Source organism: Amphibalanus amphitrite, unplaced genomic scaffold, assembly GCF_019059575.1.
Source record: "Amphibalanus amphitrite isolate SeventyFive unplaced genomic scaffold, NRLGWU_Aamphi_draft 000548F_arrow, whole genome shotgun sequence".
NCBI classification, from domain to species: Eukaryota; Metazoa; Arthropoda; class Thecostraca; order Balanomorpha; family Balanidae; genus Amphibalanus; species Amphibalanus amphitrite.
This window is the reverse complement of record NW_024882042.1, coordinates 19,315-36,577: the sequence shown is the minus strand read 5'-3', so window position 1 is coordinate 36,577 and position 17,263 is coordinate 19,315. Positions and strand designations below refer to the sequence as shown.

The window sequence follows — 17,263 nt, the reverse complement described above, 5'->3', positions numbered from 1 at the left end:
GACGATTTAACAACCCTCAGCAGCAGCAGCAAACCAAGGTTGGAAACACGTCTAACGTTAGAGTTGACTAGATTTCATTTTTTATCTACGGGCTCCACCTAACGATTTTATCACAATTTTATTACCATCTTAGTATCTTACTTTCCACCAGCATTGCCCTCATGTCCCTATTGGTGGAACCAAATATCCCCTCAAAAATGCCGATATCGCCCATGCCCAAGCGTTCACTATCCACCCTATCGGGTCCCCTAGAACCTCCATTAACAGAGGTAAATATTTACATAAAGTCCGATCCATATTTCAAGCATAAATTTTGCATATTCTTACGTTATTTGACATCCTGAATGTAGATATGATGCTTACATGCGGCGGAAAACAGTGCTACCATATTAAAAATATTTGCTACCATATTTGGGGAAATGTTGGGAACCGGGGTTTTTGGGTGGGGGAGGAAATACAATGCCGTAAGAATGGTTATGAAAGTTGGGGGAAACTGTTGGGAACCGGGGTTTTTGGGTGGGGGAGGGGGGATCGGGGTTTATGGGTATGGAGAGAAACCCCGGTTCCCAACAGTTTTCCCCAACTTTCATGACCATTCTTTACGGCATTGTATTCCCTCCCCGACCCAAAAACCCCGGTTCCCAACATTTCCCCAAATACGGTAGCAAATATTTTTAATATGGTAGAACTGTTTTACGTCGCATGTAAGCATCTTATCTACATTCAGGATGTCAAATAACGTAAGAATATGCAAAATTTATGCTTGAAAAGTGGATCGGAGAGATAAAATTTACTTACCTCTAATCTAGTTCACCGTGGTTTTGAAAAATACGCTGGACGCGTTCCTCGTTGCGGTACGCAACTGAAACTAGTTCGTATTCCTCCCACTTGCACCCGGAGCACAACGAACCACCCAGCACGGAAGCCATGATCCAACTAACAGACTGGCGGGAAAGCGGAAAGCACTGGAAAGCACCTGCTAAAACTGGTTCAAACCAGTTTGCTCAAACGGAAACGGAAGTTTCTGCTCTATATTGCAGGTACGAATGGAAAGAAGTTTACGTAAGGTCATAGCTATTAGGCATGTTTGATAGAAAAGATATCATAATTATATTATTTGAACATAAAAAATGAATAAAAAATCATCAAAAAGCAATTTAAATGTAAAAAGCATTACTTCTTCTCTATTCAAATTGTTTGGTGAAAGTGACGTCAAAATAACAAAACACGAAAAAAATGTTTAAAAAATTGGAGTTTTGTTGGGTAGGATAGGAAAAAAACACGACAAAAATTGTCAGAACCTAATCTAACCTGACCTAACCTGACCTACTGATATTTGCCTACCCGGGGATAAGGAAACAGTTGCTCGCATGAATAGATTGCAAGCAATGGTAAGTCAAATATTTTTAGGTTAAGTGGTTGTGCATCAGGCCTCAGGCCTTCGGCCTGAGGCCAGATACACAACCACTTAACCTAAAAATATTTGACTTACCATTGCCTGTAATCTCTCCTAAGGCATTGCCTTCGGCACTGCACCGCTTCGCCACGATCATTTTCATGACGTCACTTTCATAATGAGATTGAATAGCGTAATGTTTTCACTCAACCTTGGAGTTTATTCATTCGATCCATCTCACGTGGCGCAAACGGCTGGTGGAGTGCGTTGACGGCAGGTGTCGTGGGATGGTGGCCGGCGGCGACGGTAAATATTGCGCAGTTGCTTTAAAACTTGGTTGCGCCATGAATAACTATCAGATATGGAATCAGGAGCTCAAAATACATCGAGTGGTGTGGTTTTTATAATCACCTTGTTGATCGGACCTTATGTATATAAATACCTTAACAGATATGCACCGGGCCCCGTACATGGAATAACGTACCTTTCAAAACCCCGCGGCCACCTTGGCCTATACCTGACGATGTCCCGTAAGACCTGCTAGGCAGCACCACTGGAGCAAGATGAGCTGGGTGGGGCCGGAACTCCCTCAGCTGACGTGGGAGCTGTGAAGGAAACCTCCAGCGGCCAAAGAAGACTCTGGCAAAGCGGGCCGGCCCCGCCGAGTGTGCCGATCCGTCGCCGTTGGCGTTCAGAGTCGGATGCCAACCACCAAGCCATGGAAGAAAAAAAAACAGATTGTGTCACATAGCCATTTTTAGCCGAAATCTCGTATCAGTAGGGGCAATATACGAATATACTAGAGCCATTTATCTGACAATGCGTGTGATGAGATATCGGCAGGATATGCATATTGCAGATGTCGCTTATGCATGCCACGGCAATGCTCTATTGACCAACTACAAGAAAGGCACCTCACACTGGCAAAAAAAAAAAAGATTTACAAACGTCACTACCATAAAAAACGAAACACAGTTAACTCGTACCTCAATGCAGAGTTAGAGCCACACAATCACGGGCTACCCGAAAACTGCATCCTAGAAAATGGCACCTACTGCAGCCTTTAAACATGGGTGTGAAAAGTTCCTCTGGGTAATAGCCTGTAACTTACTATGCTACCGCTAATGCATCCCAAAACCACCTTACATAAATCCCCCTCTAATCCATAATATCCTAGTCCGCCGAGGCTTATCACACCCAACCTGGGTTCCACTGTATCACCTCTGTACCTCTGTATCACCCACTAAACCTTTCATTCCAACCTATCAACACCAGATAACAATACCATCTTAGACCAATACCATTGCATTGGTTATCCTTACAATGAACTCCATTTACCCTCTCAAGTCTCACCCGGTAGTTGGTACAGGGACCCGCAGTTGCTACTGTACACATATATTACCAATTTAGAATTGCGCTATTATTTGGTAAGTGCTGGCCATTGGAGAAAGGAAATGTAGCGCAAAGTATGGAGGAATAACACATGTTTGCTCCTAGCACGTATGTTTTGTATAATTCCTCTTACCGCAACAGATATTCTTCCAAAACTACAATCGTGCTATTTTTCCGCGCCGGTTGCCTCCCCAGAGCCCGTCCTTGGTATCGCCTATAGCTTCCATTCCCGCTACGTGAATGAAAGTCACGTGACTACTACAGGTTTGCGCTCAGTACTAACACACCTAGCCCGAGGGCCGGTCCGTAGCGGGGAGGGGTAGAACGCCTGAGCTCCAGCGCAGTGGAGGTGGTGGTGGCCCGTATCATAAAGAGGCAACCGTAAGCAGAACTACAATTGCCGCAGTATAAGATTATGATCAAGTTTTCTTTAAATGTATTGATTGACAAGAAAGTGCAATGTTTATCCGATATAATAAAACGGTGTGCAAAGCCTTGGAAGAACTATAAAACATATTCAGCAACGTATAAATTTCTGATACAGGCCATGACCTTTCACCTTGCCTCCGGGGAGGACCGCTCAGGAAGCCACATACCGAACGAATCGAGGCCTCGCAGCGCGGCGGCAGAGGAGGTGGATAAACCATCGCCAGATCTTTCGATTACTTATGTTTCTAGAAGAAGAGGGGGGTGGAGGGGGGCTATTTTCAACCCACTCACCAATCCTTTCCTTATTAACTTATAGCTTACCGAAAAATGAAACACAATGGTGGCCGTCACGAGATGTAGCGAAGAGTGCCTCAGCCACACCGGTTTTGAGTAAACTTTAAGCATTCGAATTCAGGCCAGTGATCCTGAAGCATTATTTTATTTTTGTCGTGCATAAGCTGGGATGACGTGGTCCAAGTTAATTGTGAAGAAACGGTTTTAGTTTCAGAACGTTTATGAGGCTAGTCGCGCCAAATAGTATACGTTTGTTGTAAAATGTCAAATAGAATGTTGACGTGCTATCCAGATGATGGAATTTATTTGACACAAGAAGTCAAAAAGTGGCATCGTTAGTCATCCTGCATACCTATAAATCGATTCGTCACCTTGGTTCGAGCTCAATAGTTCTTTTCGCGGATGATCGGTTTCGTTTTCTTTTATTTGGGGGGGGGGGGGCAGTTTATGAGCCAGTAACCACCCTCTCCAGCCCCCCCAAACAACCATTGTTGACAAATACTGTGATGGCCTAAAAAAATGCCCTCAATTGTGTAACTGTAACGTAGGGAAGAATGAGGTAAGTTGAGCCGCTTTTGTTTTTCGTAAGCTACAGGCTAACTTACTGATCATTTTTATGCGTTTACGAGTTGGACGGACAGAGTGGTCATTGCGCATGTAATGGTGGCCAGAGATGTTTCATACCGCTTATTTTTGTACTGAAAGGCTACGTCAAAAATCATCTTGCACGTTGCTCATCTTACCCCATGGGCGGGGTAAGTTGAGACACGTCGTGGGGAAAGTTGAGCATGGATGGAAAAAGCGAACCTCTTCTTTTCCCGGGCGCGGCGAAGAGTGGGCTCTTTTATTTACTCTATGGCATACATACTTATGGCAAAGTTTTTTTCCTCCATCAAAAAGTGACTGTTTTAAGCCTTCCAATAACTCGTCAATTTTCTATCACGAAAGAAATCATTTTATCCTTCAGATAATCTGCAAATCACTTACAACTTGTGTAATCAACAAAGAAAAACAATTTCCTACCATTTTTATTCAGCAGATACAAGCGCAGCTCAGTTTGGTTTTCGACAGCGGAGACAACAATGGCTTATCCGGCTCATCTTCCCCCAGGTGAAAATGGCTCATCTTGCCCGACCCGTGGCCATTTTCGATTAATGACACCCGCTAAGGAAAATAACCATGCACCGCAGATAACAACCATCTCATTTTAAAGGCAAAACATGTCTTAGTTATCAGGGGCGATACCACATGTTACCGGGTGCTGAGCGTGAGAACGTTGCCGTCTCACGTGAAAGACTACAGCATCGTAAGCGAACGGCACATGGAAGCTCGAGTCAATCAGCGCCATAGGAGCTGAGAAACATGGGGTGGCTAAACTTGCCCCTTGGCTCATCTATACCTCACTTTCCCCTATTTGGGGCTCGCAACCTTGATTCGTTAGAGTTATTTGTCTGTTCATTATAAAAGCTGTCAAATTTGCCGTATCATTAAACTTTTATTGAGTTTGTATTTCACACTTATCTAAAATGAACAATTTTGTCACTGGCTTCTTTTATGAATGGAATTGGATGGTCGCATGAATGAACGAATGAATAGCTCCATTTGAGCATCAGCTGAAATCAATCCTAAAATTTAATCTACAAGTCTGCAACGAAAAGGTTTAAAAACCAGTGCAAGTTAGGTGCAGTTTCTAATCTATGCCGTTTTTGATTAAGTGTCTCATAGTTCAATTAATCTTGTGCCGCTTCTCTCACGATTCATTTTATGTGTTGCTTACATTGTTCAAGAAGTTATATTATTCGAGCTCGTTGGTCTTAAAAACTGCTATCGAAGTAAATTAAAGTGTTTCGGGCTTCGGCACTTAAAAAGCAATCGATATTTAACCCTCACCTATTTAGGCATTTCTTCTCAGCGTCTTACATGTAGCGGAGGGGCGTAGAAACCCTCAGCCATTCGGCCCTTGATAAAAAGAGCCAGAGCTTCGCTGAAAAATAAAAAAGAGCGTGCTGCTCGTGACGAGAGAAATCCGATGATTTGAGGGTTCTGGTCATCGCTGACGAGAAAAAGCCAATTATTTTTATGTCCTGGTCAATGCTGAGATCCTAGGTCACTGGTTGACCTCCCAGATCAGGTTAATAACCCAAAAGCACGGAACATTGGTTCCTGCTAGGATTTCTACAAGTGAAGTTTGCTGGGACTTGGCTTGCTTCTGACTCCGAATTTGCACTTGCATTGATCAAAGATGATGTATCAAAGCATTTGGGGTAGGACGGGTCACGCCAGATCACCCATTAGGCGTTCTGCCGGCTATATCGAATGTTAACCAGCACTTACAGCCTTGCAACATATTGCATAGGCACTATAACTGATACTTAAGTATGCCTAGTTTTCAAATGCTAAAATGGGTGCTAAATTTCAAACCAACACTTCCTAAAAACCACAGTAAAAAGGTGTAAATTTAAGGAAGTTAACCGAGATCATTTCAAGTAAATGACCTTAACCTGAGTTTCACGTGACCTTGGCACCCACAACAATTAATGAGACAAACATTAGATATTATATTTCACATGTTGTCACGTCCCTAATCACGTGAAAAGACTATGGAAACACACAGAAGATGTGCGCTGACTTTCAATTGCTATTCTGGCCTGACATGATCTTGAGAAAAATAATCACAGGTTAAAGGTAATTTGGTTCAGGGATTTAAAATTCTCAGACAAGATGCAAAAATGATAAGGACTATTTAATTTTCCGGGAAGTTGTAAAATTGATTCCAAATTGAATTGAACTCCAGGGCACCAAAGACTCGTCGCAATCCTTCGCTTTGCCGCGATTTATTGGTGTAAAACAGCGGGCGCGGTCTACTTACCTCTACTTATATGTGTGGTGAGGGCTAATATTCATTTTATCTGTGTTGATGAATGTGCAACAATTTCTATATGAACTGAGACCAGTCCATATGAGTACGTTTTTCTCACGGACAATGACAATATAAAAAACAATGCGAATAAAACCAAACGTTTCGGCAACAACGTGCCTTCGTCAGTGGAGAAAAATAAGTGTATAGGTTTAACATCGATGAGAACTAAATGCGGCACCGTCTCGGTCTGGCCAGCCGGGTTGCCGATAAAATGCACAAATGTTTATAAGCTTCCATGATGTGCTTAAAAAACTGCTGAAAATATATCCTTAAAAAAATAAAGATAACTACTTCATCGATGTTATCGAAAGAAAACATGTATGCCTAATTACTCATTTCTTGCCACTGACGGAGGCACTTTTTTGTGCGAAACGTCTGGTTTTATTCGTATTGTTATATGTATTGTCATTCCCTGTGAGAAAAAAGGATAACTCTTCAGTTAGTAACCATAACAGCGAAACGGCTTATTGTAACACAATTCACTGTGTATACGAAACCTATAAGTCCCTAAAATAATTCTATTTACAACTTTTAAAAAGATACAGCTTATACAGCTTGGGCATACAATTTTTTTCTGCATTAAGATAATATTAATTTATCTCCACAGAATATGGTAAATTAGTGCTGCTGAAGTTCGCTTTCGAAGCGTCTCCTCCAGACATTCCACAGCTCTCGTGCCATTTTGGATCACGGAACATGGCTGGGCGCAGGACACGTCAGGTCGTCTGCGAGCTTGGACGGACCACGTGACCACCTCCTCCACTCCCCCTCACTCCCGTCCCCTTCCCCAGCAGGGCGTCCGATCTAACCGCGCCCCAGGCAGTCGGCTCGGTCCGACCCTCCCCATGGTCGAGCCACGGCCCGGTGCCGCCTGAGTTTGTGTCGGGTGCAAAACTGGAGCAGTAACTAGCGCCGGAACTAGTAGTCAGCACGACCATCGTCAGATGGCAGGAGTGAATGGAATAAGCGGTTCCAGGTTTCAGAAGGAATGGGGCAGGAAAAAGCGCTGAAAACAATGTTTTGCTGATATAGCCATAAAAAGTTCACTGAATTAGGAGAGCAGCACATCAGTTTAAAGCCCTTCAGATGGTGGTTTTAATAAGCACACAATCATTTCCCAATTCGCCTCCAATGGTGTCACAGGCAAAGAATACGCTGAAATACTAGTGTGTACAGAAGCAACTGCGGGTCCCTGTACCCTTGTTATCAACAATCCCTAACCCACTAATGAAAACCCCGCTCGGACACGCTCGGACAGAGCCAACATCACTAGCAGCTCATTCTTCACGGGGTACGCCCACCTGGCACACCTTACGCCAGTAACCGTTCACCTGTATGGGAACCACAGTTCAACCAACACCAGGCACCACAAAACGGCAATTTTACCAACTCTCTGCACAACCACCGGCTAACACCACGTGGCCACCAAACCCTACGCCGGCCAGGCCGTGCACTCTGAGCTGCTACACCGAGAAAGTATGAGCTGATTTCACTCGCACGGAGTGTAGAATGGCAAAGTCCGGCGCTCCGTTCCAGGGAAGAAACAAAAAAACAGTTACAGCTATGTTTCACCTAGCAAATACCTACACCCAATCTCCCAAAATCTGAAAAAAAAACACACAAAGCCTATTTCTACCAGCAGTCCAAGTTTCGTTGTTTCATATAACCTTCAAAGAACCTATAATATACCGGGCATTTGCCGACCCATTGCTCATCGACCCTCTTCTTACCGTGATAGCATAGCATAAGCACAAAAATAACCAAAACTCATGCCGAAAAAAAAATCAGACAGAAACAACAAACCAGTAAAAAAAAATAAACATAAAAACCCCGAAAGGAAAAACATCCTCGTCAATCAATATAACATTGATATAAAACCGAACTTATACTCCCCTTGATGTCTTCCAGTTTCCACTGAACACAACCGCAGTAAACGCAAAAACATTTCAGAGCGAGAACACTGCTGACTTGCGTCAGACCAGGCGGCTTAGAACAGTGACCGCGCAAATGCACTCAAACCCCGCGCCGTCACGGTCACGTGACACGAGTCGCTCCACCAATCAGACGAGGCCGCCGCCTTAGCGGCCTCGCCGCCCGGGGGCGCAGGCGGCCGCCCGCCTGCCGCCGAACGCTGCTCGCAGAGGCCGGCCCAGAGAAGACGCTCGTAGTGTCGCGGAAAAACCGGTTATATCTTGTCATATATAACCGGGCGTATTTATTAAATAGAAGATGATCTTTCCGAAAAAGCGACTGATTTCATACACAGATGCATGGAAAATAAAAAAATCCCGGTACGTTTATTTGTATTGTTTTGTCGATTTTGACATGCTCCTAGTTTGCAGCCATATTTCGATATGTTCTACAGGGAGCTCAGAATTATTTCAGGACCAATCTTTTCCTCGTTCATTTTCCCGTCGATTTTGAAATTTTTAGAGCGGAACAATTAGTTTTCAGGCGGTCCGAGCGGTTTTTGTGAGAAGGGTGCAAAAATCGGCGTCATTTTTAGAGCCTCGATTCCAGCTCAACACAGGACCCTATGGGAGACGGTGAAGTAGCGGACGCAATAAATAGAGCGCTCTAATTTTAGCTTATTTCCCTGGTGTGTCACCGACTGTACTGAGACGCTACAGGGAAGGCAATAGCCGTTTTCACGACGGGCTATCCGGCGAATGCACCTGATTTGACCAAATCTGCACATAATCTCTTTTACAGCAAATATCTTCATTTTATGAATTTACTTCAGTGTTTTAATCGAGGACACTCTCTGCTAATATGACAAAGAAGGCATATAAGCACGTGTAACCCTAGCTGATAGCTACTAAGAGATAAACTGAACCTAATTTGACCAAATCTGAACCTAATCTGCACCAGATGTGCACCAAATGTGTACCAGATGGCCGTCGTGAAAACGGCTATTATTAGCAAAAATGAATTCATTCGGAGAGTAGGTTTCATTCACTTTGAATGTTTGAGATGGCATATCGCGGGAAATACATATTTACCAGTCATACGAGTAGATATCTTGCATTTTCGAAGCGAAGTGAATGAAAAGGGAACAGAGGTCCAACGAAATGACTATTTTGACGATAGCTATTTCGTCACTAGCTGTTTTGAGGCACTAGCTCTTTTGCTTCACTAGCTTCTTTGACGCTAGCTGTTTTGTCACTAGCTGGTTTTAAGCACTAGCTTCTTTGCTTCACTAGCTATTTTGACGCTAGCTGTTTTGTCACTAGCTGTTTTGAGGCACTAGCTGTTTTGTACTAGCTCAAAAGTCTCTAGCTCAAATGTCACTAGCTATTCTGACGTGCACCCCTGTCGGGTTAACGGATATCACATATCAAGTGATCTCAGAGGCATTATCGCGATGCAGGCACCTCATGTATCTATGATCAATCTCTGAGCATCGCACGGCATTTCAGTTTTGCGGTCTGCTCTGCGCGGAAGGTATAAGGTGAAATCACCTCCGAGGATAACACTTCTACTAAACGTGCCTTTTCGATCAGCTAAGACTCCCTACCGCCCTCAGGCAGGGGCGGATCCAAGGGGGGGGTCACATGGGTCATGGCCCCCCCCTTGAGGCCCGGGGGCCCAAAGACCTGCCAGGGGCACCACCGGCCTATCAGGGGTATCACAGTCCTGACAGGGGCACCACAGGACCACCAGGGGCACCACAGGCCTAGCAGGGACACCACGGGCCTGGTGCCCCTGGGCCCTGACAGGACTGTAACGCCCCTGACAAGCCTGAAGTGTCCCCGGCAGGCACGTGGTGCCCCTGACAGGCCTGAGGCGCCCCTGCAAGGCCGGTGGTGCCCCTGGCAGGCCTGTGGTGTCCATGGTAGGCCTGTGGTGCCCTTGCTAGGCCTCTGGTGCCCCTGACAGGCTTGTAATGCCCCTGGAAGGACTGTGGTGCCCCTGGGCCCTGACAAGCCTGAGGTGCCCGGCCATGACAGGCCAGTGGTGCCTTGCTAGGCCTGTGGTGCCCCTGGCAGGCCTGTGGTGCCCCTGGCAGGCCTCTGGTGCCCCTGACAGGCTTGCGGTGCCCTTGGAAGGACTGTGGTGTCCCTGGGCCCTGACAACCCTGAGGTGCCCCTGACAGGCCCGTGGTGCCCTTGTTAGGCCTGTGGTGCCCCTGGCAGGCCTCTGGTGCCCTTGCTAGGCCGCTGGTACCCCTGCGCCCTAAGAGGACTGGTGCCCCTGAAAAGTCTGAAGTGCCCCTCGGCAGGCCCGTGGTGCCCCTGACAGGCCCAAGGTGCCCCTGCGAGGCCGGTGGTGCCCCTGGCAGACCTCTGGTGCCCCTGGCAGGTCTGTGGTGCCCCTGGCAGGTCTGTGGCGCCCCTGGCAGACCTGTGTTGACTGGTGCCCCTGCTAGGTCGCTGGTGCCCCTCACAGACCTGTGGTGCCCCTGGTCCTTGACAAGCCTGAGATGCCTGGCTATGACAGGCTCGTGGTGTCCCTGATAGACCAGTGGTGCCCTTACTAGGCCTGTAGTGCCCCTGGCAGGCCTCTGGTGCCCCTGCTACCCCTGCGCCCGGCCGAGGACTATGGTGCCCCTGAAAAGCCTGAAGTGCCTCTCGACAGGCCCGTGGTGCCCCTGACAGGCCCAAGTTACCCCTGCAAGGTCGGTGGTGCTCCTGGCAGGCCTCTGGTGCCCCTGGCAGGTCTGTGGTGCCCCTGGCAGGCCTGTGTTGACTGGTGCCTCTGCTAGGCCGCTGGTGCCCCTCACAGGCCTGCGGTGCCCCTGGAAGGACTGTGGTGCCCCTGCCCCTAGGGGTGCTCATGGGCCCAACAGGCCCGTTGTGCCCCTGACAGGCCTGTCGTGTATACTTGCTAGACCTGTGGTGCCCCTGCTTCCTGGCGGGCCTGTGGCGCCCCTACAAGGCCGTAGGTGCCCCTGACAGGTTTGTGGTGTCCCTGGAAGGACTTTGGTGCCCCTGACAAGCCTGAAGTGTCAAGGACAGACCCTTTAGACGCCAGGGTCAAGTTCGTCGGACTGACAACGATTCGCTTACCTGATAACGTTCCTGGTAAGTACTCACTACTCAGCGTCCACAACATATATACACATAGCACATTCATATATACTTGCTTACAATTGGTAAATGTGGTTGTGGCAAAAGTTAAGATACTGACTAAAAATAAAAATTAAAAAGAAAAAAAAAAACTGAAAATGGGGGCACCACCAAAATGAAGTGGACGAAATCCGTTGAGTTTTTAATTTTGGGTATAGGTAGGGGCACCACTTCGATTCATGACCCTCCCCTTGGAGTTTTCCTGGATCCGCCCCTGCCCTCAGGACAGTGCGTCCGCGGCTCTCCAGACAGTCCGTCTGCAGCTCTCCAGACAGCGCGTCCGCCCCGCCATTTTCCCGCCGACCAGCGGCAAAGAAAGCCGCTTCCCAGGGAAATGCTAATTTTTGTTCGCTGATAAGATTAACGTGTGACGAATTTAATTTCCGGAGCGAAAGTTGTTCACGAGACTGGTGGCGTGTTTCGGAGCTGTGGTGTGCTTCAGGCGAGCCTGTCCCGGCTCCCTTCATCCCTCCCCCGGCGGCGTGTTATCTCAGCTCAGGGCAGGGGCTCCCTCCCTCACACCTCGGCGTGTTATCTCATTCTCAGGGTAGGGGCCCCCTCCCTCACACCTCGGCGTTCAGCTCAGGGTAGGGTAGGAGCCCCCCCCTACCCTACCTGGCGGCGTGCTGTCGGAGTTCTTGCGAGGCGCGGATGTCCTCCATCTCGATCTGCCGGAACCCCTCGAACACATTCTTCATGGACGGATTCTCCTCAAACAGCCTGAGGGCACGACATAAGACAGCCTGAGAGCACGGCATGAAACAGATGAGGGCACATGGAACAGCTGAGGGCACGGCTTGAAACAGCCTGAGTGAATGGCATAAAACAGCAGTTTAATGGCCTGAGGGCACAGTGGGCCCATACTTCATCCATGGCCGTACCTGGTGTACTAATGTCGTTCGAAGGATCCGTGACAGTGAGCCTACGTCTCGCCGGAGTGCGTCTCCCAAGCCACGGCTCGTCCCGGGAGAGATGAGCTGACCATTATTAACCTTACGTCGGCCGCAGTTCAAAGTTGAGTCAGCCGTGCGGCGAGGTGCGCTAATAGCGGGCTGATTACCGCCGTGACCTCTCCGGAGCCGAGACTCGGAGACAGCACTCGGATCCGGCCGTCTTGCAATCACTGTGCGCCGTTCGCAATGACGATTTATGGCTGGAAAGTTCAACTTCCAGACCAACTGCCCACTGCCCAGGTCTTCAGCAAATGAATAAAAAACAGCGGCATGCATTTTCAATTCACATTTTCTTCACATTTAGTGAAAATTTTAAATTCAGGTTACGAAATGTCCGGCTGCCTGGGTGTCAAGTGACCATACTCCGAAAAAAGTTTCAATGCTCACAATAGCTACAACAAATGAAGCTTGTTGTTTTTTATACCTTTCTGTTATACACCTTTCTGTTTTTTATACCTTTCTGTTATCACTTATCTGCTACTGCTTTGGGTCGAAGATACTGGCAAAAAAAAACTAGGAGCGTTGTTCTTTCGGAGCTATCCCTGTTTTCATTGAAATTCTCACACTATGTTCAAATCACCCCACGCTAAAAGTGTGGTTTTGCCATAGTTGAAAACAGGTTTCAAAAGCAAATTTCTTGGATTGAAGGCACTGAACATCGTTAACATTTATTAATTCATTGTACAACAAGCCGTTGCGTATCAGGCGCTAGCACTATAAGATTTTGCACTGCAATGAAGTCGCAATGAAGTGGTGTTGGGCGTTTTTACTTGAAAAGTTGATTTTTTACAGTGTACGTCAACATCTCCATTCCCTGAAGCTTTAAGATGCTGATTGAATGTAACAGGGATGAGTTACCGAAGTTTGTCGCACTGGACCTGGCAAAACTTCCGCCTATAACTGTCGACTGCATCGATGTGAGCGCGCTGATGAGGAAACAACAACTGATGGACGTCGAAATGACTTCTATGAAAAATATGATTCAAGATATATTGAAAGTAACCGCCGATACATCGAAAAGGGTCGAAGAGGCTGTAGCCCAAAAGTCCACAACTGCCAGTAGCATACATGATAACGCCTGCGAGACAACCGCTGGGCCATCGCAGCCGATGACGTATGCCAATGTGGTTCAGGATGCACCTGCTAAAGCATCTGCAGGGGAGTGGACCATCGCCAACCGTGCGAAAAAGGGCACGCCACCAGCTCGCAAGCCTGCTGCTGTCGAGCCCACTGCTGCCCCACCAGGTGCCGCTGCACTGAACAGCGTGAAGCCTCCGAAGACAGCCAAGTCCTCTGCAGTTATTGGGACTAAGACGACTGGATCCATCAAGGCCGTGGTGGCCGTCAAGCGAGTCTCCCTCTTCATGTCTCGTCTCCCGCCAGGTACCGGTGAGGCGGCCGTCAGCGCCTATGTCCGCGAGCAGTCCGGTGCAGAGACGGTGACCGTTGAAAAGCTGCAGACCCGATTTGACAGTTATGAGTCCTATCGCCTCGATATTGTCAATCCCCCTGCTGAGATAAACCTGCTGGACCCGCAGCTGTGGGCACAAGGGCTCATTGTACGACGGTTCTTCCAGAGAAGGGATCTAGGTTCACAAAAATACTGATCTACGATAGCATGATGTCTTCTTTGTATGTAGCTAGAGCCTATAAGTATTTAATTGTTTTGTTCATGATTAAAATTAGCACTTACAATTGTCAGTCGTCTAAACGTAACGTTGGTGGTATCAATATGTTGTGTAACGATTCAGATATTGTGTTTTTACAAGAACACTGGCTATTCCCGTCGGATCTTCCGTCGTTAAATAATATTCATCCCGACTTTATTTCATTTGGACTATCGTCAATGGATCCATTCACTAAGCTCTTTTCAGGCAGACCTTATGGTGGCGTGGCCGTGTTGTGGCGTAAAGCGCTAACCCATCTTGTGAAACCTGTGACGTATGATGATGATCGTATCCTGGGCTTAGAAGTTTACCAAGGTGAAACTAAGCTTCTTCTCCTTGGTGTATATTTGCCTTACTGTACACCGCCTAATTTTGAAAGTTATGTGTATTATCTAGGCAAGATTAAGGCAATTGTTGATGAATCAGATTCACCATATGTGTGTGTATTAGGAGATTTTAACGCTGACATAGTGAAAGCGTCCGAGTTTGGCAAGGAGCTAGAGTCGTTTTGCGTTGAGTCCAATCTTATTATAGCGGATGCATTATATCTCTCTTCTGACTCAAAGACTCATGTTAATGATGGCCATGGTACTGAGGCCTGGCTTGACCATATCATTTGTACGAAAGCCTTTTTCGAAATTATTGAATACATTGGCATAAACCATTCCGTTCTTAGCTCTGATCACTTCCCGGTATTCACTCACATTAGAACCCATGACTGTAATATTCATATCGTTGAACCTGAGACAGCAGCAGCTGATAGATGGGTTGTTGATTGGATGTCGCTGAGTCCTAATGAGCTCAAGGACTATACCGCTGCTGTCACTAATAATTTGGCTCAAATTGAGACTCCTTATGAGCTATTGCACTGCGGCGCCTGTTCTGACGTGACACATAGTGTTTTAATTGATGAGTATTATGAAAGTATTCTCAATTCCATGCTGAACGCCTCTAAAACGACCATTTCCAAAAAGCTAGGAGGTAAATTTAGGCGTAACATTCCGGGCTGGAATGATTTTGTTAAGGACGCGCATATTATTCTTTGCGATTTGTATGCACTGTGGGCACTAGTGGGAAAACCTAGGGAAGGTTACATTCATTGTCAGCTACGCTTAGCCAGATCGCGATTTAAGTATGCTCTGCGCCACTGTTTGAGGAACGAGAAGGAGCTAAGGGCAAAAGCTCTGGCTGATAAGCTTGTTGCGAACCCACATAATATTTCAGGGTTCTGGAAAGAGGTGAACAAGCTGAACAGCAGCCCACCTCTTGCTCCATCAATTGACGGTATCTCTGGGGAAGAGAACATTGCCAGTATGTGGAGAGATCATTTCTCGGAAATTTTAAATAGTGTGAATAACACTGATAAGAGAGAAGTTGTGGAGGACAAACTTTCGACAGCTGGCGATACCTTTCAGCCTTTTACTGTCAGGGAAGTGATTGACTCTATCGGAGAACTGTCATCAGGTCGTTCAAGTGGGAATGATTTTCTTTATGCAGAACATTTTAAATTTGGCGGCAATGCAGTCGCGACACATTTGTCATTATGCTTTACTATGATAGCCAAGCATATGCATTTGCCAGATAAGCTTACAAATGTTGTTCTTACGCCAATTGTGAAGGACAAGACTTCGAGCTTGTCCGCAAAAGATAACTACCGCCCAATAGCAGTTGCAAGCGCGAGCTCGAAAGTTTTAGAAAGGGTCTTTTTGAGCAGATGTTCCTCATATCTTAGCACAGGATGCCATCAATTTGGTTTTAAAGAAAAACACTACAGACATGGCTATATATGCGCTTAAAGAGATCTCTGATTATTTCCTACGAAATGATAGCCCTGTATTCATATGTTTCCTGGACGCACGAAAGGCGTTCGATCGTGTAAATCACTGGACATTGTTTGACAAATTACTTGATAAGGGGATGGATTCAAATTTAGTGAAATTACTCAGTTCGTGGTATAGGTCGCAGCGTTTTCATGTTCGATGGGGTAAGGCATTATCTGATGGTTTTTCCGTGTCAAATGGCGTTAGGCAAGGCGGCATTCTCTCACCTTATTTGTTTAATGCATATACGGATGGTTTATCGACTCTTCTCGACCAAAGTGGCGTGGGGTGCCATTATCTAGGTAGTCCCAACCATCTCTATTATGCAGATGATATGGTCATTCTTTCGCCTACGCCTTTTGGGCTTCAAAAATTGCTGAACATTTGCTCCGAGTATGCGAAAGATCATGACATTCTATTCAATACCAAAAAGACAGTCTGCATGGCCATGCTTCCCGTGAGTCTTCGAAATCTATCACTCCCTAAGATATCATTGTGCAATAGTGTGCTTTCATATGTCGACCAATATAAGTATCTTGGATACCACATTTCGAGCACACGAACCAAAGTGGACAATGTCGAGATTTGTCATCAGTACCGATCACTGTGTTGTCGCGCCAATTCATTGAGTCGTAAATTCGCTTTATGTACATATTCGGTTAAAAAGTATTTGTACAATGCATATTGTTCTAACATCAGCTACATGCATTTATGGCACTCGTTTCATGCATCGGTTCTTCGGAAATTTAAAGTGTGTTTCAATAACGCTGCTAGAATGTTTTTAGGCTACCCTAAATATTGTAGTGCCTCTGGAATGTTTGCGCAAGAACACATAGATGGCTTTGATGCGGCCTACCGCAGAGCTGTGTGGAATTTCATGTCGCGTTTGAAAAAGTCAGAAAACCGAATAATGTCTACACTGTATTACAGTGATATCGCCCACACATCTCCTATGCGTAATGTGTGGACTGCAGCATTGTGTGGTTGTTGATCGCTGCTGATGTTGGTCATGTACCCATGTCATCTTCATACCGTCATCATCATATGATTGTCACGTCATCATCACTGTGTGTTACTTCTTATGGACCCAGAGTCTGCCAATAAAGGGATCTCTCTCTCTCTCTCTCTCTCTCTCTCTCTCTCTCTCTCTCTCTCTCTCTCTCTCTCTCTCTCTCTCTCTCTCTCTCTCTCTCTCTCTCTCTCTCTCTCTCTCTCTCTCTCTCTCTCTCTCTCTCTCTCTCTCTCTCTCTCTCTCTCTCTCTCTCTCTCTCTCTCTCTCTCTCTCTCTCTCTCTCTCTCTCTCTCTCTCTCTCTCTCTCTCTC

At 46.4% G+C, this 17,263-nt stretch overlaps 1 protein-coding gene across 1 annotated transcript in view; it reads right to left on the bottom strand.

Annotated features, from left to right (window-relative positions):
* Positions 1-12,220, bottom strand: part of LOC122393687 — a gene marked incomplete at its 5' end in the record, with an annotated part of 64,801 nt that extends 52,581 nt beyond the window's left edge. The window contains one exon of the mRNA XM_043389924.1: positions 12,116-12,220. Within this exon, the coding sequence (XP_043245859.1) occupies positions 12,116-12,220 (105 nt within the window). The remainder of the gene's footprint in view (positions 1-12,115) is intronic.
* Positions 12,221-17,263: the final 5,043 nt, after the last annotated feature.